We start from the raw sequence: 18629 nt of genomic DNA, 5'->3' as shown, positions 1-18629 counted from the left end.
CTGGTGCATCCTCTTGAAAAGCATTGCGATGCTGTGGATTAGAAACACTGTGTAACTCAATTCCTGCAGACACACATGGTGGGGCTAAGAGTGGCAACTTTTTCTCTCTGATTCTCATGCGCTGCTAGAAATAAAGGAGTTTTAATTGCTTCACAGTCCTAAGGTGAAGTCTCCCATTAGCAACAGCTAGCGTATCTTAAAGAGGATAACAGCAAGCACTTGAATAGCACTTTCTGTCTTGAAAGTACTTTGCAGATGTTCTTCACTTTTGAAAGAAGGACGAATTTCTGTCCCTTTCAGCCTTTGCCAGTGAGAAAAATGGTCAGTCTGCCGTGGGAAAGAGACAAAGCTAATGACTCCAGATTCTCCACTGGAACAGGGCCCTGTTCTGCTGGGATTTTTTTCATGGTGTAAAGTGCCCCCAAAGGACAGACGGCTGGTATCATCTCTGCTGGTGCAAATCTTCAGGCTGTATGAAGTCAGATGCCTGTAGCGCTTCCGCCTTCACACAGCTGGTGTAGGGGGTGATCTGCTACCCAGCCCTGTGCACCATGCGTGATGGGGGGGCAGGAGCATTGAACTGGCGAGCTCCTGGCTCTGGAGAAGGCTGAGGGTGTGTGTAACTGAGCAGTGGCTCAGCCCCAGTGACATTAGGAGCCTTTGTCAGACATCCCTCGCCCAGCCTTACACCCAGCCCCGTTTCAGTGAGCCTCCCAGGCGGGGGAAGCGTCCATCACAGAAGATGCAGCCATGCAGCCGGCGTTCATGTCACGCTTCCTAGCAGTACCCGGTACCTCACAGGCAAACTCATGAGCCAACTGGCAGAGACTGGGGCCTCCAAGTTGGGAATGTCTCTGAATGACCACGTCTGAAGGAAGAGGAGGCTCTGTCCTGTCACTGGCATCGTTGACAAAACTCCTATTGACTGGGAGGAGAGTATGAGGAGGCCCTGCAGCGTTGACTTCTGATGTCATCTCCCTGGTTTACTTTGTTTTCCAAAGACCCCTTTGTGCCTCTCTCCCTTGCTTTGTACTCTGAATATTCAGGCCATTTCTATGCTCAGGGTCCCCATTTGCAATTAGATTGCGTTTGTCATGACCCTATTACGTACAAGTTGACTAGCAAGTCACACTGATCCTTCAATATAAGCTTTAATAAAAGCCACAGGAGGAGGAGGGAAGTGAGGGCACGGAGGAGAAGGAGGGCTGCTATTGTTCTGCCCTCGGCGCTGCCAAACCATCCCTTGTTTTCTCTACGTACTGTCTGTGTGTTCAAAAGCTGTTTGAACAAACGGGGCGCAGTCAGGAGGCTGGCAAGAGGGCAGCGAGGGGGTTAGCTGGGTCTTGGCTAGGAATACTTGCGCGAGTCAGGAAGCAGGCATGGGAGGAAGGAAATTAAGTGGAGACATCTGTGTAGCTTAGCTTTCAGCAGCTCTGCCTGGAATAGGGGTGGGAGAGTCATGCCTAGGATGACATAACGTATTTTGTCTTTCGTGAGTTGGAAACAGAGACGACTGCGAAAGTGGAGCATGGTCTGTGTCACGCATGGTCCGGGCGTACCCAGTACATAATGGAGCAGTGTCAGTGCTTCCTGCTCTGCCTTTCGCACCCCAAAGTAGCTCGTCAAGGCAGAGAACTGAGGAGGATGTGATATGGTCCAAAAACTGATCTTGGACTTTTTTCGCAGACGACTGAGCCAGAGGCCGACTGCTGAAGAATTGGAGCAGAGGAACATACTGAAACGTAAGTCCTGATACTGCTGACATTTAACCTGAAGCCAGCTAGTTTGGGTTATTTTAGGTGTATGTTGGGTGTTTTTTGTAACACACCAACGACTCTCTACGTGCATCATTAATAATAATAAAGTGCATCATAAATGCAAATAAGCCTGCAAGTCTGCAGCAACAACTAGAGCTGCAGAAATAGTTCTTTAAAATCAGAGTCAGTAAATTCACAAGAACGAACAATCTGCAGGGAAAAACACCCAGATGTTGAATCTCTTTTGCAGTCCTGTTCCAAATGGAGGGTCGGTCATACTGAAAAGCCTTTATGCAGCTCTTACACAGATGAGATTTCTGTTATAAGGTAGTAAAGACACTAGGGCATGGTTTGATTAGTTTCCATAAAAATCTTCACAGAAATCTAGACTAGGTGGAGCCTTTATTAGTGTAAAAAAAGAAACCAGGGTGACTCGGGGTCATTTCCCTGAAATGTTTCCCTAAAACTCTTCCTTTAAATCAGCCTAAAACTTGCTGGTAGATCCTCAAAACATTAAATGATGTTTTAAAGGGGCAAAATACTGTTTAGAGAGCCTGGTCTGAGTAAAGTTAGTAGATACATTACAGCCAGCTTCAAGGGAAGCAGGACTGAGTCAAGCACGAATCTCGTAATCTCATGAATGATTTGGAAAAAAAAAAAAAAGAGCTTCTTTACTCACAGTGAAGTGGTTTGAATATTAAAAATATTTACAAAGCTGTTTATCTGATTGTTACTTTGGAAACAGAAAACAAAAGAAAGAAGTTCTCCCTTCGTAAGTTACCGAACCCATCATTCCAGGGAATTTTTAAAAAAACTACTACAGAAAAAAGTATTTTTAAGTGGTCCCTTGAATTACTGTGGATCTCCTTGGGTAGGTCCATAATTTACCTTCTCTTGTTGCTCCAATAACTGCATTGTACAGGATCATAAAAAAGTGGTAGCAGAAGATTAATTCTCTGAAAATTAGCAGAGTTGATTGATTAAGTACTTCAAAATCAAATTCCTAGCAAGTTAATGATGGTGTTAACACTCAGCAGGGCTTTTTTATCTGTTCATGTTCCTACACATGGCAGAGAGAGAGAGAGAGACCATTGTCACTGCAAAGAGGGGAAAGACCAGGCAGCAGAGGGGTGTGGGTGAGCCCCAGGCTGTGAGGACAGCCATTCCTTTGGGGCCAACCCCCTTTTGAGAGCTGCGCTCCTGCCATCTACTCCTAATTTGGGTGCCTGGCAGCTGGAGAAAGTCAGGGGCAGAAACTGGGGAAGCAGGTGGCCATCCAGATGTGATTGTCTCATGGGAGGGTAGCAGAACAGCTGGAGGAGGAGGAACCTGCAACGTGACTGATGCCAGGCACCGTTGAGGAGGGACAGAGGCCAATTCTCTGGGCAGCTCATGTTGTCATCCTGGGACTTGCCACCAGCGTGACCAAACACGTGTCACGCACCACCTGGCACTGGTGCGTGACCAGGAAACGCCGCCCTGGCACTGGGGGGAAGTGGGGGTCTCAGGCAGCTGCTTTGGCAGCAGGGTTTGAACTGGCATCAGCATAGAGGCAGCATCTCCAACACTGGGTGCCTTGCAGAGGTTCCTAGAGGTCACGTTGCCCAGTGCAGCAGATGCATAGCGACCTGAAGGTGTCCTACATTTCAGAGGAATTTTCCGCTGAGTCACACTGGTTTCTTTTTGGATTGAATAAAGGCTCTTTGGTGATGTGGATGTGTTTGAAAATATTACCCAGAACCCACAGCTATATTGTATTTCCTAAATGGAATTTTTCTAGCTTGGTTCCTAAGAAAAGATCTGCCCCCAAACATGTGTGTCTTGGTAGACAAACCACTTCATAATTACAGGAAAATGTAATGTGGTATTTCCAAGGCATCTCAACTTCTGGTGAAGCACAGCAGGAAAGGAACAAACAATTAAAATAGCTTCATAATTTAAAAAAAAATCATAAAAATGCTCCACTCATAAGCAAGTAAATATAAATAGTGCCTGGCTTGTACAGCATTGCTTTGTGTCCTTTCCCTAGACTTCTGAGGAAAATAATTATAACAAATATAATGGAGCCTAGAGAAGAAGAGACATAGGAAGCAATAATGAAGGTAGTATAAATTCTCTGCATAAGCAGGTCAAGCTATTTGCAAAAGCCCAAGTCACAGCGTGCACACATACCAAAAAAAAAGAAAACCCAGCCAGCTCCCAAGTAGAGTAAATAGGATTTCCTCTGCAGTTAAAGCTGAAATCTCCTTGATGCAAATGTCGTGCCTGGTACCACAATGTTCCTGTTACATGTGTAACCACATTATTGCCCATTCTGATAGGAAGAAATGAGTCAAACTGCGGTTGGACATCCAGTCTTTATACATGAGGTGACCACTTTGTAGCTCCGTGCTGCTGCAATAATTACGAGATGGTCAGCTCTATTGAATTGCAGGACAAAGCGTCCCTTGCACAAGTCCCACTGCTTGCTGGTGGCAACGGTAAGATTAGAGCTGCCACAGCAAAGACATAGGGATACTGGTGCTTGAAGGGTCCTTCCCTGACGTGTACCCGACGCACTGAAGTCAAAGGCATGTAGTGAGAGGAGTCCAGACCTGCAGCGTTAGTGGGAAGACTAAAGAACACTTCTTTTTGCAGTTAATACATGTTGGCCAAGTTTATGAGGAAGGATGCCTGAGTCCCCCTCACACACCACCCCCCGTGCCACTTGGATACAAGTACTTCAGTTGTCAGCCTGGCACATTCAGGGTTGCATACATTCCTCACAAAAATGATGGCTGGGTAGGCTCTGAGGGTCTCCGAGGGTTGTGTTGGGGGACGTTTCACACCAGCACAGAAACCAGGCCTGAAAATCGCACCCACACCCACTCTCACACACGCAGGTCTAGAGAAGCAGAGCATCGCCTGAACACATAAGAGGAAGCAAGTTTTGTAGCCTCACAAGATTGGCATGACTTAGTTTTAAAGAAATAGCTAAAACAAAGTAATTTTCTGGTTTCAGAGGAGAATGTATTCCTAATTCCCAGCTTTTACCTGACCGAGGTCTTCAGCCTGCCTGGCTGTCTCTGAAGGTGGGTGGCTGGGCTGAGAAGTGAGGAGAAAAGAAAGACATCATATGCCAAGTGCAAAAATGAACGGCCGCACATAAGTTTTACACATAACTCCTCGGCTGCTTGCAGCTCTACCCTGACTCTGTGTGGGCTTTGTTCAGAGCTGTGTCTCTCTGGCTTCATCTTACAAGGATTTATTAGTGGCTCTGCTTCTGAGAGTAGGCATTTTCAGGACCGGCTCCTCCAAATTTGAGGTACAAAGGGAAGAACAAAATTGATAGAGGAGCAATTGGTAGAAGAGAAACCAGCCCAGTAGGGACAAGAACCATTGAAAGAGGAAAAGCATATTTATCAGTGTAGGTATTCCAGTTATCATTTAAGAAGCCATTTGTGACTCCCTGCTGTCTTCTGTTCTTTTCAACATAATTTTCCTTCCTCCTGAAAATATACACAGGGGTTTTTTTTGTAAAATGGTATTTAAAGATCAGATTGTAAAACATAATATTGACTGGCTCTTCATCCACTTTGGTGGAGATTTCCCAGTTCTGCTGAAGTTAGTGAGCAGTTATGACAGACCTGTCAGCTCTACTGTCCTGAGCAGCAAGAAACCTGTCCTCCAGCCTATCCCTCCTCACCTGCTCAGACACTTCTGTGGGCTCTGAGCCTCAGGTCTTATTTCTGCGTGGGGAAAAGCCCCAGTTCCGAATGCGTTAAGTTGAAACGTTGCATCTCCTCCACTGTGGGCAGACTTCCATCACATCAGGACCTCCTCATACTATTTTTGGCCTGTCCCAGTTGGTTAGTGGGAGTACTGACCTGTGCTCACTTGGCTGAAGAAGTTACAGCTGACAGTTTGTGACTGCCACTCTGCCAGGGGTGCCTGCTTCTCCCGCAGGATCAGCAGAGAGGAACGTAGGACTCCCCTTTAAATGCAAAGTTGGATAGTTTAAATCAAGCCACCTATCCCAAGCTGGCCTTTGAGCTCCATCATCTCCCCCACAGAGAGTTATTCTTGCCTGAGCTAGTCCTGTCTGAGTGAAAGCTGGGTCACACCAGAGGCACAGAGTGCTTGTTGGAAAAGCTGATGGATTGTGTTTGCTCTCGTCGGGTGTGCACGGGCGTGATTGGAGTAAGGAGCAAATCAGCCATTAGCGAAGCAGTGGCTCCTAACTGATTGAGGAGCTCATTACCTGGAAACCTGGGCTTTTAGTGACTTGCAGTAAAGTTCAGTGGAAAGACAGGCATGACAGCCTACTCCTAAGTTGAAGAAGAGTTAGTATACTCAAACATTATTCTCCTCTCGAGGCTTGCCCTGGTCAGTACTTGTAATGTGATCTTTTGGCTTAGTGTCGAAAGTGGATTGCCCTGGGATGTGCTTTTACGCTCCAGTGTGATGCTGTGAAGGATTGTGGTGGAAGGGCACTCTTCCCTTACTCTGCTCGGGTCATGGAAAGTTGCAGATTTTGCCTTTCTCTCCAAAGAGTAGCTGCAGAGAAATTATTCTGTGGAATAATTTGGATAGAGCTGAACCCCCTGAAGGCCACCAGGCCTGTGGGCAGGGAGATAACGGTTTCTGAAGAGCTGGCTCCCTGCCTGGCCCTTCTAGAAAGTGTCACACATGAAAAGGTGCCAACACAGGGAAGGGAAGGCAGCTGTAGGTGTTTTATGAAGAGTGTGAAGAAGTGCAGTAGCTACGGGGACTGACGAAGTTCACCAGTGCCAGAGGGACATGCTGTGCATCAGAGGTCCTGAAACATTAATATGCTGATGGAGAGGCTAATTTTGTTGCATACTGTGCATGCCTGCCTGCCTGATGAGTCCACAGCCTGAGATCCTTGTAAATCTTTTACAGCCCGGAATGAGCAAGAGGAACAGGAGGAAAAACGAGAGATAAAGAGAAGACTAACACGTAAGGTGAGAAGCAACTTTGATCCTATTATGGCATCTCTGTAACTTTCTCCCTACTGTACAGCTGTTTGTCTTTTTCCTTTTCCTCAGCACTATTTAAAAGAAGTAGAGTGTAAAACAAGCCTTAAATGTTTAAGGGAAATCATGGATGTCACAGGGTATAAGTCCTCAAACAGTGAAGGGAACCACTTTGCGGGCTGTTGCTGGTAACAGTTTGAAACTGGACAAAAGAAGTTCTAGTCTTTACAACAGAGGGAGCTTTGAGCAGTGAAGGGTCCAGGGCCTGGACTTAGTCTGACCATGCTCCCTGCAGATGTAATGGCTTCTGTTGCTATTACGAAGAGAGAGCACAGTTAAAACAATGCTGACTGCATTTGAAGATTCCGCCTAAAAAATGCCATCAATTTGGGAAATAAACTTTTTCTGAAAAATGGATTGTCACTCGAGGTATTTAAGCTAAATAGAGACAAGCATTTGCAAAATGGTGTATAGCACAAAAACCCAATCTTGTATTGGCAGGGAAGGATGAACAAAACAGCATAGTTGGGTTTTGGGCTTCCTCCCATTTGAAAGTCATTTAATCTTAAAACTGAAGAACAGTCATTTCAGACACAGACGTTCAGTTTTTGTAAATGCCTACAGATGCCCTGATACACACAGCCAACAATCCATCCTGCTATTGGAGATAAACTTTGTTTCGCCACTGACATGTTTCCTATCTCCAGAGGCGGAGAAAGCCCTCTAGAATCTCATCACATGCTTGCAAAGCAGCACCAACCCCTTCCCATACATTTTTAGGTTGCTTAGTCTTTTTCACCTAAGTGATCCGAGCTTTCATGGTATAAATAATGACAAGGAAAGGGCTCTAAATGTACCTGCAAAGGTTACATCCAGACAGCTGGATTGTTTTGTTTTCTGGTTAAAAAATCTCACACCTTATTCTCAGCTCATGTAAATCAGCAAAGTTCTCCCTCACATCCTGCTGTTGTCTGCAGGAGCTAAGAGTGCGGCCCTGAGAGCTGTCATACTATTTTTTTAAACACTTAGAATCCAGAGGGATTCTATGGCAGGGAGTCCCAATGGCAGGGATGGACTCGCACCCCCTCATAGCACTGCCTGAAAGAAAAGATCCTAACTGCATTGCAGATGTTGCATGGGTCTTACGCTCTGTGCAACGGCTAGAAACACCCTTTTACCAGGCTTTTGATTTCCCTGTACATTGAAGGGTAAACACATACAGGAATCCAAAGCTTGATGCCATTTGATGAACGGCTGTAATAGATAAAAAGCAAAGCAAACCATACCCAATCTGCTGCCTAAGAAGTGGCGGCTTGCTAACCCAGCGGGCATTATCACCGCGCGGTTCCCATCCTCTGGTATTTGTTGGAAAGGTACGAAGCACTTGAATTGTCTGTGGCAGGCAGAGGCCACGGCTCCTTGTTAAACTAAAATGCCCGGGCTGCTACAGCACTGCAGCAGTTTCTGCTCCAGAAACCTCAGCAGTCTTCCATGAGATTTCTTTCTTTGTCTTGGTTGCACTTTCAAGTAGGAGCAACGGCAAGAGCCACTTCAGTCAGCCCTGGCAGTCAGCTCATACTCACACCCCTGGTCCTATTCCTTTTAGCCTTTTTTGGCTTCTTCTGTAGTAAAGAACTTTCTCCTCCACATCGGTGAGGTTGGTAGCAATGTGACTTAGCACTGTTTGATTGGGATCGTATTTTTAAACTGTTGTAAGTTGTTCTAGTGACACACTGTCATTTTAATGAAAGAACCACAGGCCTGGTCTAACAACAGATTTTGCTCTCACCTACTAAATAGACTGTCAAAGTGTTAGAAATGACTGGAGGAAAGAAGTGAATAAAGAGTGCAAGTGGATAGATAACAACTAGAAATGCCAACCACCCAGTGAATCCTGCACAAATTGCTATTCCCCAGCCCTGTCTTTCATGAGCCTGACCCAGATGTGTCGTATCTGCAGCTGAGTGGCAGGTTCCCTCTGTCGATTGCTGCTGAAGTCTTATTACCAAAGGATTTTAACCCTCAGATCAAGCAGAAGTTTAATTGAGCACGGCAAGTGTTTCCCCCAGCAGACCTTTCTGTTTGCACTGGGGTGTGATGCACACACATGCCCACAGGGTAAATTCAACACGAGGGAGGTACGCCGCGTTGCCTCCTCGTAGCCCTGTGGTGATGGTAATAAGGAGGGAGGGTGGCTCTGCAGAAGCCACCGAAAAGGCTTTTGACCTTGTGCCATAGAAACTGATCTTTTGGTGGTGTCATTCCAACTCCAAGGGAGCAACCCCCTTCATCCATTAAAAAGCTGTTCTTAAAATCCCTTCAGCACTGACATTTCGTTACAGTATTATGATGATAAGTTGTAGCATGACATGCTGTTATAAGTAAGATTACCTAGCTCAGTCTACATGCCTTATTAAAGTCAGCAATAAATAGCCAGTTGAATTCGTCATCTGGACAGGCAATTTCTTAAAAGAAAAAAAAAAAAAGTTAAAAAATCAGGTGACCTATAGCGAGCTGCCCCTTGAAGCACTTTTCATCCTCTCAGACTCGTCTGACTCCAGGTTACCTGGAGACAGGGAATAGCTGCCGTTCAAAGAACAAAATGGAGGGAAATGCTGTTTGGTACAGTTTCTCTGTAGCTCGTGTCCCTCCTCCCTGAGGAAGGAGAGGCGAAGCCTGTCACCTGGGATGCCCATGGATGGGTTGTGCACATCCAGCCACCCCCAGGCTCCCTCTCCCTGCCCCTCGGGACCCACCGAGCGGCTTGCTTTGAGTGGAGGGACATGTGGATTAGGAGGGTATTTCCCCAACACTTAGCCCATGGGCCCATTCCAGCAATATTAATGTGCAGAGGCCCTCTGGGCGAAGTGTTGAAGGCGGGTCCCCTCCATGAGGTGGTAATGCTGGGCTCTCAGGATTTACTACTAAGAATTTATCCGCTCTGAACTGCGGTGCATTTGGCCAGGCAGCGGGGCAATTAACACAAGCCTGAACTCCCCTTGAGAACTTCCATTATCGAGAGAGAGTCGTAGCCGGGATTCATGGAATACGTTACAGATCACTTGCAAAGAGGAATAAAACTCTTCCTACCTCCTCTTCTCTCAAATAGCATTATGCTCCCTGTTCCCCAGAGCTTTTTACTGCTTCCCATCCCCCACTGTCAATAGCTAATTTTTCCCAGAGGTCTAGCTCCAAAACTACGCATCTCATAGCTGTCATATTGACAACCAAAACAATGAGGAGTGGCTGTTTCTTAAAATCCGTGCAATAATCTGAAATCCTTGCTCCCATTAAAATCCTGCCCTGTTACAACTTAAACTCTCTGTTCACTGGTGCCTCACTGGGAAATGCCTGGCTGTTCAATCTTTTCTTTAATTGACCTCCATTGGCTTGCATCAGCACAGGCTGTTCAAAATAATGAACTCTTGAGAGAGGTGGGACTCGTCAGGGGGAGGTGAGAGTGAGATGAGGCAGGGGAGAAGGTCAAGGAAGAAAAAAGGTTAGCAGCTAATTTAGATAAACTGCATTTATAGTCAGAGGGAAAGGTCTTCAGGGCATTTTCATGGCATCCTGCTCCTATGTCTTACCACAGAAGGCGGGGAGCAGAGGAGAGAGAGGGTTTTGCGCACTGCTAGTTAGGATATGGAATTTTTCACCTTGCTTTCTTCCTCAAATAACAACTGCAACATTTTAACGAGGTAACAAAGCAGGCAGCGACGAACCAGCAGGCCAGACAACAAGCTTCGCTGTGACTGAAGTGAAGCAAACTCAGCATTTTGCATTTGACTAAATCTTAAGACCGGCCTGGCAAGAGTGCATCCACCTCTGCTTTACCTGGTGGTTTGGGTTTGCTTCATTTCCCATGCCAGGAACAAAGGGGGATGTGTTAATCCTTCCCTTGTAATTTGGCTTAGCATCTTAACATCTCCGGTGTTTCAGAGTATACAGAGGAAAACTTGTCCTCCGGTGACAAGACATGGGAGGTCCTCTCCTCATTGATGCTGCTTTTGCATTAATACATTTACTTCAAAAGGGATTTTGCCCTGGTTGACAATCAGCTAATGAGGGCACTCGCCATAAGGTTATCCTGCTCCCTCAGCTAACTTGGCAAACAGGTAAATAGAAATGTCTGTGCCCAGGTGGCACGCCCAGAAAAAGTCCAGACGGGCACACGCACATCCTGGAGGTGTTTAAAGGACATGTGGATGTGATGCTTAGGGGCATGTTTTAGTGGTGGGCTTGGCAGACTTAGGTGGACAGTTGGACCTGATGATCTTAAAGGTCTTTTCCAATGTATAAGATTCAGTGCTTCTGTGATCCCTTTGACATTAACAGAAGTACAAAAATGTCCAGTTCGGTGAGTAAGATCCCTTTCCCCCCACTGGAGCACCACCACCATATGCAGCCTATTGCATTGCGTCCTTGTCCGTGTCCTTTTGCTGTCACTGTCGAATGTGCCCTGTTCTTTCTGCCTGTCAGAAGCAGCAGAGCTCATTCTCAGGTGTTGCCCAGAAAGGATTATGTAACATTAAGCCATTTGACCCAAGAGGCCGCAGCTCACAGGTCATAAAAATAAACTCCAGGGTGAGATCTTGGGTGAGCTGTGCCCTTATTGTGAACGGACAATGAACTGACACCTACAGTGAAGCCACCCCGAGTCTGTTAGCAAAGCTATTTTCCCAGCTGTATCAGAATTATGGGCGCTATGGATAGCCCAGACATGCTGAGAGACCCTCATGCTTAGCAGGTCACATCTCTGCAATGGCATGTGACAGAGGCAGGGCAGTTTGTTAACCATTCAATTTTAATTAATTGCTTTTAGAAAACCACTCAGTGTGGTTGTCCCTCTCTATTCATTTAGGATGATCAGATTGGCACTTGGGTTTAATGTACTGAATATATATTGTGTGTGTATTTATAGATGTAAATATATGTAGATTTATGGCTACACATGAACTGTGTGGTATAAGCTGTGGATTGCAGGACCCTCTTTCACAGCCAGAGCACTGGCACACGTGTCAGAGCATCTTTTTTCTGTTCGTAGCTCTGCCCCAGCCTCCGGGGTCACCTTGAGCTGGTTGCTGGGTCTGTGCTTTACTTGCTCCAACTGCTCCATGGGGATGGAGACACTGCCCAGCGCTCTGATGGATGGGGGGTGCAAGTACCTGAAATTGCACTGGTTGTAGGTTTCTGAAGCAAAGGCAGGGCATCTAAAAATAATATACAGTAATAGTTTTATGGCTGAGGAAGAAGCAGCCTTTAGTCCATCTTACATTAAGCTGTCACCTAAGAATGAAAAATGCACATTAACACTAAAATTTCGTAATGTGCTCATGCCCTTGACATTTTTTCCCACGTAACTCAACGCGCTGTTCTTCACACCCGAACGAAGGATGGCAGTGAGTTTCAGTGGTGCAAAATGCACGGGTGATGCCCCTGATTTGTTTTCTCTGCATTTGAGAACAGGAGAACTTACCTCAGATTTGTCTCCTTTCATCACGTGACTCTTAACCTTTACCGCCCTTTTCTGGATGTTCCCCCGCACCCAGCGCACCAAGGAAGCCAAATGAGCTGGTTTAAGACCCAGTGCAGCGTTGAGGTAAATACCAGCAGTGAATTCACATTGCTGGCAAAAGTACCACTGCCTCTGTGCCTCTTGGTGCCCTGGACACTACGTAGGCGTCAGCCTGGCAGGGCACGGCACGCATCAACAGCCTTCTCCTTTGGAAAAACCTGCTAATCACTGCGATTAGCACAAACCTGAAAGCTGGCTAATGGCAGGAGATGACAGAAGCTGTGACATAGAGCCGGTCATTTTGTGAAAGCCCTCTTCCAGCTTGGAATGCTTATAGGAGCTCCTGCTTCCCTTGTAGCCCTTCAGAAACAGAGGGTTTAATTCACAGGATTTCATGTTTTGTTGGTGTCATCATGCTCTGTGACATATTGTAAGACATTTCATTTTTTAAAAAATTCCATCCTAATTTGGAACAACATCTAGGCTGCATCCTAAAATGATAAAAGCTGAGAAATGTACATATAATATTGACGATTCATCCTTAATTCATGCTGTTGTGAGAAAAGAAGCAGTTGATGCAAGTCAAGATAGATAGAGTCTCACCCTTATTACTGAAATTTTGGACTGTAGCCATAGTATTATTTTAGCAGAAATATTCTCTATTCCCATAGTCAGGGGTTAGATTTTAAATAATGGGAAGCCGCGTTCTGCTGTGCTGTCTGAGTAAACGCGCCAGCACTCACAGACCTGCCGCTGTAGGGCTAGGGGTGCTGCAGAAACCTAGCCATTTGAAATCACGTTGAAGGGGAGTTGTAGAACAGAGAGAAGCCTCGCTCATCATCTAAGTGTGATGATGCTCCACGCACGGCACAGCAGTTTGGTTTGCTTTTGCTGAAAGCTCGCCCGTTAACTGCAGCGCGTATTTGGCTTGCAGGTGACTTAGGTGTAGGTATCGGGGCTGCAGGCTGAAGAGGCAGTTCCGTTCTGCTGCAGTGAAAATTAACGTTTTTAAATCTATACGTGTTTCGATCTACTTTATTGTGCCCTCTGGCTTTTCTGACATGGTACTCTAGCTCACAGATAGGTTTGTCCTGTTGTCTGAAAGCAAAAAAAGGGTTATGCCTACACTGTAGGCATTTTGGTTTTAAAAAAAGAAGGTCCCCAAAAGCTGTAGTCTGAGTTCAGAAAGGCATGCTTCTGGCTAACCTCACTGCATACATGCTCTTTGCCTGGCCTGAGCATGGCTGGCCTGAACTATGTAAAACAGGGCTTTTCTTGGGACACTCGTAGAAGAAATAAGAGGGAGCTTATAAATGTTGTGTGACAAACACATCCAGAGAAGCTCACCCCAGGAAATCTCATGCCTCCCATAGACGGTGGGTGTGAGAAGACTGTCTGCTTTTAAGATCCCTGCAATATTCAGAAATTCCAGAGTTGCTCTTTTTCAAACCAGCAAGGAGTTTTTCCCCTATTAAATTTATCCTGAAATGGCTACGGAAACAACACATGAACTGCCAAGCTGTGACCTGACTGACGCCAGCTGTCCGAGGCAAGGGCATTACATGGCAGTGTAGAGTTGTGCTCCCGGTTACCCTTTCTCTCCAAGATTTCTCTCCCTTCAGTGTGTGCAAAATGCCTGGACTGCAGCTAGGAGCGGTGGGATGCGATTCCTGTCCCTGAGCATCTCCCAGGCAGGGCATTAGTGCAGCTCTGCAGACTCTGCGTGAGGTGGTTGTACCCCGTTCATGAGTGCCTGCTCAGGGCTGTCAGTGTAAGGAGAGCAGCCCCACTGTCCCCTCCTGTAGCAACCAACTTTTCTAAGAAGAGAAGAGAGAGCCAACCATCCATGTCAAGAACAAGCACACAGGGATTTAAACCCAGAGGCAGGATGGGGCGGTGGAGCTATCTTGCATCGGCACCCAAATTCTGGAGAGAGGTGGGATTTCAAGCCTGCAGTTCTCTTTCTTGTGATCTCACAAATTTTTCACCCTCTACTTGGCGCCCTGGCTGGTTTGAATCTTAATTCTCCCTGGAAGATGAAATGCAGGGAACTGAGATTTTGGGAGGAAGGTGGAATATCATGTCAGGATCCAGGAGCCTACGTACCTTTGCAGAATTGAGTCTGAAGCATTTGATGGAATATTTAGACCTTTCACTATTCACAAGGGTGAAGTATTGCAAAACACACCTACACCTAAGGCATGGGGGTACCCTGATGTACTTACTGTCTAGCTCATTGATAGCAGGATGCTATTTTTCCTGATAGAGCCTGACTGCAAATGTTTCACTCTAATGGTGAAACATTGGCAGCTCGTGTGCAGTCACATGCGCACACATATGTGGGACCTTCTTCAGAAACGCTTTTGGCATTGACCAGCATGCTGTGCATCCAAGGGGAATTGATCCCGGAAAGCCAGTTCCTGTCCCTAGCCATGTAACTGGGCTGTGCGATACATGGACTACCACTGTTCCTAATTTGAGAGGAGAGTTTTGACTGTGGCTGCCCGTTCTGCTGTGGAATTTGAAAGAAATGCTTGGGAACGACGACGATGCTTTCTTGACATGATGCAATCCACCCTTGCAGGTTTTTTTCTTGGCTTGTTGTATGCAATGTGAACTGTTAGAACTCAAATACACTGTGACACAAAATTGAGCTGCAGGGTGGAGGGAAAAGTTCGATGAGCACTAGTCATCCTCCTGCCTGCCTTTTCTGGAGGTAAGGACATGTCTGCAGAGTATCAGAATGGTAAGGAAAGTAATTTGTCACCTTTTGCACATGATTCGGGGCTGGAGCCGCTTGGTGCCTTCGCCCGACTCTTTCCAGGCTGGGAAGTGTACAGCCTGTGCAGGTGGTTTTAAAGTTCTGTTACTGTCTTTGTCTCTTCCTGAGACACCGGTGGGGCTCTGGGAGACTTTGTTCCATTAAATCTCATGTCTGCCAGGGGTGACAAACCTCAGCCAGGGACTGGAATCTCCAGCCATAGCCACTTCCTAAACAGTGGGATGATATTTACGGTGCTGTTACAGCAGGTTATCTCCCAAGTAGCAATTCTGTGAATTGCTGTTTTTTATCAGTCTGAAAGACTGATAAAACAGCAGTACTGGGAATGTCTGAACCCTCTTATAACAATGGCTGTAGTAAAATAAATCCCCAAGCTGCACTCTTTAGAGGAAAGTGAAGTCCTGATGTCTTTTTCCACTCCTTCCTCAAACCTGCAGCTAAGTCAAAGGCCCACAGTAGAAGAGCTGCGTGAGAGGAAGATCCTCATCCGCTTCAGTGACTACGTGGAAGTGGCAGACGCGCAGGACTACGACAGGAGGGCGGACAAACCCTGGACACGACTCACAGCCGCCGACAAAGTAAGTGGAGCAGCTTCGGGACACCCATGATCTGAATAGCTAAAGCATGTCGTGACAAATCATGTCCCTCAGGTCCCACAGCTGTCAGGTAATGCACTTCCACCTGAAAACCCTTCCCAGCACAGCTGTGGTTTCTTCCCATTCCCAAGGTTTGTCATTTGAGACACAGAACTTCGGCAAGCAGGCTCCTATATGCATGGAAACCAAGAGCAAGCTGAGCAGCATTACGCCCTTTAAACAGAGAGGAGAGAAAATCAAGCCCTTTAAGGGAAGGTCTTGATGACAGCCCTGTTATTTGTTGGTTGGTCTTGCACGTGAGGCTGCCAGCTGGGAGCTCCTGCAAGACCTAGCAGAGCAGTGTGACAGCAGCACCTGCCAGAGATGCTGTGCCGGGACTGAACAGGCCTGGGAGCAGGTCAGACTGCCACAGGCACCTCCGTCCTACCGAAGCCAAGTAACTTGTAGCCAGGACCCCCACTAAGTGGTGCCTCTGGTGTTGGCATTGGTGGCAGAGGGGTTAAACTGCTGGAAAATTTTATCAGTCACAGCCTGAGGGTCTCAACAGTGCCTCAGGAAGAAGATGTAAGTGGTTTATGGCCGCTGTAAGAAAAGAGCACCACGAGGCTGATCAGTGATTCCCATACTTAGGAGAAGAGAAGGCTCCAGGGAGACCTTATAGCACCTTCCAGTACCTGCACGGGAGTACCTGAAGGGGCCTACAAGGAAGCTGGGGGGGACTTTTTACAAGGGCCTGTAGTGACAGGACAAGGGGTAACAGGTTTAAATTGAAAGAGGATAGACTGAGATTAGATATCAGGAGGAAATTCTTCACAGAGAGGGTGGTGAGGCACTGGAACAGGTTGCTCAGAGATGTTGTGGATGATTCCTCCTTGGAAGTGTTCAAGGCCAGGCTGGATGAGGCTTTGAGCAACCTGGTCTAGTGGAAGGTGTCCCTGACCATGGCAGGGGGGTTGGAACTAGATGGTCTTTAAGGTCCCTTCCAACCCAAACCATTCTGTGATTCTGTGATACTTACAGTCACCCTATGATGCCCATGTAATTTTCAGGTACCTGAATTCAAGCCCTGACTGTTTCTTTGCTGCGAGACTCGTGCAGCGATAGAGACCATGATGTCCAACATGTAGGGACAGAACACCAGGATTCCTGGCCAGGCCACTGACTTACGGTGCTCTTGGTTCAGAGGAAAGGGCAGCCAGCTATCCTTGTATAATTTACCCAAAGGACCTGTATAGTTTTGGGTCCACCGTTTTTCTCCTTGACTGAGGGTTTTTTCCGTTTAGCTCTGAATAAGTTCATGTAGCATAAACTGATCTGGAAAAAATGAAAAAATCCCTCTGGACTGTCCACAGACCATAATATACCGGCTTAGGTTAGCTTTCCCCATTTTATCTCACCATGTTGGACAAGATCTTAGTCCACTGACTGAGTTTTATTCTCCCAGTTGGTAGATGAGGAAGGGAATAAATCTCCATCTGGTTCGGCAGCCTTTGGGTGGGCTGAAAGGTCTGGAGAGACTTCAGCTGGGAAAACAGAAGATTTGGTGTCCAGAGAGTTCCTTGTGAAAAGAACAAGTATTAAATACCACTGTTAAATGTAGCCCGGTAAAGAATTCCCTATGAAGGCAAAGTACTTTGAGGTCACTTTCTCTTTTATATAATGCGTGTGCAAAGCCAATCCTCGGAGCCTAAGTTCTCCAAGTGAGCCTCTTCTCAGCGAAGCAGCAGCAGCAGCAACGTTTGTCGTTCTAATATCAAGATGAGGAAGCAGATACATAATTGTTTGGGGTTGGGTCATGTGGGCAGTTTTCTGCTGTTCACATGACCTGTTTTTCCCCACCACTGTGGCCAATGTTGGAAAAAATAGCCGGACAAGTTGGAGGCAACTCTAAAACGCCTGGCAAAGCTGCAACACCCTATAAGAGATTATTTTCTTCAAGAGCTTTGATTCAATAACCGTCTTCATTGGTCAGCACAGGCTAGATTTATTGCAAAAATAGATTTTAGTAATGGACTTCTCTGTTTGCCAGTAAATCTTGCTCTGTGCGCTGGATGTAGGGAACTGCCTCCCATCTGACTTCATCTTTACCAGCTCTGACTGCTAGGAGAATGAAAAGGGCACTTTTAAATCTCTCCAGCAGATGAGGGATGCAGGGGGAAGAGATTGCCGACCCTGTGGGAGTCAGCAGCCCGTGTGGCCTCCTTCACAGTCACTTAAGCAGCAAAGTGGTCTGATGAAGGTAGGCCCCTGAGCTGCTGCAGAGCCATCGCTCTGCCCTGGGAGATGGAGCAGAGCCTGGCAGACATTTCTGAGGTAAATAAAAATCCAGAGCCCGGCAGAGAAAGCACAGGGGCCTTTTCTGTAGATCACACTCACGTAATCTATCGCTTAGGGCTTGTCCAGGCAAAAGTAGTTGGTGACTAGGTCAGTGGCTGTTGCAAAAGCCCCCTTTTGAGTTCGTGATGTTCGTACTAGTTGACATCTCCTTCACCGAGAAAATTCCCGACAGGTGTGGTGCCACCGACTGGAGCAGCCACCTGCAGCTGCAGATGCTGATTTCAGCATCCCACAGGAAGGCAGTGGCACGCACCTCAGACCTGTGGGAGCGTTTGGCCGCAGCAGCCACCTTGCACGTTCTCTCCAAATGCTCCGTCCGAGACCCTCTCTTGAGCTGCAGATACGACAGGGCTGTGGGAAGGCTTGGCTTCAGGACTTGAGCCAGTTCTGCTGAGCGCCCCCTCCGCCACAAAACTCAGTCCCTCCAAGTCACCCCATCTTCTGTTTTTTTTATTCCTCAATAGTTCTCTTCCTGCCAGTCACCCCTGGTCTTCTTTTCCCTCCTGGACAAACCGCAGAGGGTGGAGGTGTTGGGTGTCCTGCTGGGGCTGACTACCACTGCCTGGGGCTAGTTTTCCGCTGGATTAGTGCAAGGAACCGGCTCAGCAAATGGCACAGCTTGGTCAGGAGGAGGGCAGAGGAGCACAGCCCAAGGGAGAGAGGAGG

General features: G+C 46.9%; 1 protein-coding gene across 1 annotated transcript in view; it reads left to right on the top strand.

The window, feature by feature from the left end:
• Window positions 1-1299: 1299 nt before the first annotated feature.
• Window positions 1300-18629, top strand: part of PHACTR1 (phosphatase and actin regulator 1) — a 20576-nt gene continuing 3246 nt past the window's right edge. The window contains exons 1-3 of the mRNA XM_010156113.1: window positions 1300-1742; window positions 6660-6721; window positions 15468-15608. Of these exons, the coding sequence (XP_010154415.1) occupies window positions 1652-1742; window positions 6660-6721; window positions 15468-15608 (294 nt within the window). The 5' untranslated portion in view covers window positions 1300-1651. The remainder of the gene's footprint in view (window positions 1743-6659; window positions 6722-15467; window positions 15609-18629) is intronic.

This window comes from Eurypyga helias, unplaced genomic scaffold (genome assembly GCF_000690775.1).
Source record: "Eurypyga helias isolate BGI_N326 unplaced genomic scaffold, ASM69077v1 scaffold1187, whole genome shotgun sequence".
NCBI lineage: Eukaryota > Metazoa > Chordata > Aves > Eurypygiformes > Eurypygidae > Eurypyga > Eurypyga helias.
Note: the sequence above shows the minus strand (reverse complement) of the source record. Positions and strands in the feature narration are given on the sequence as shown.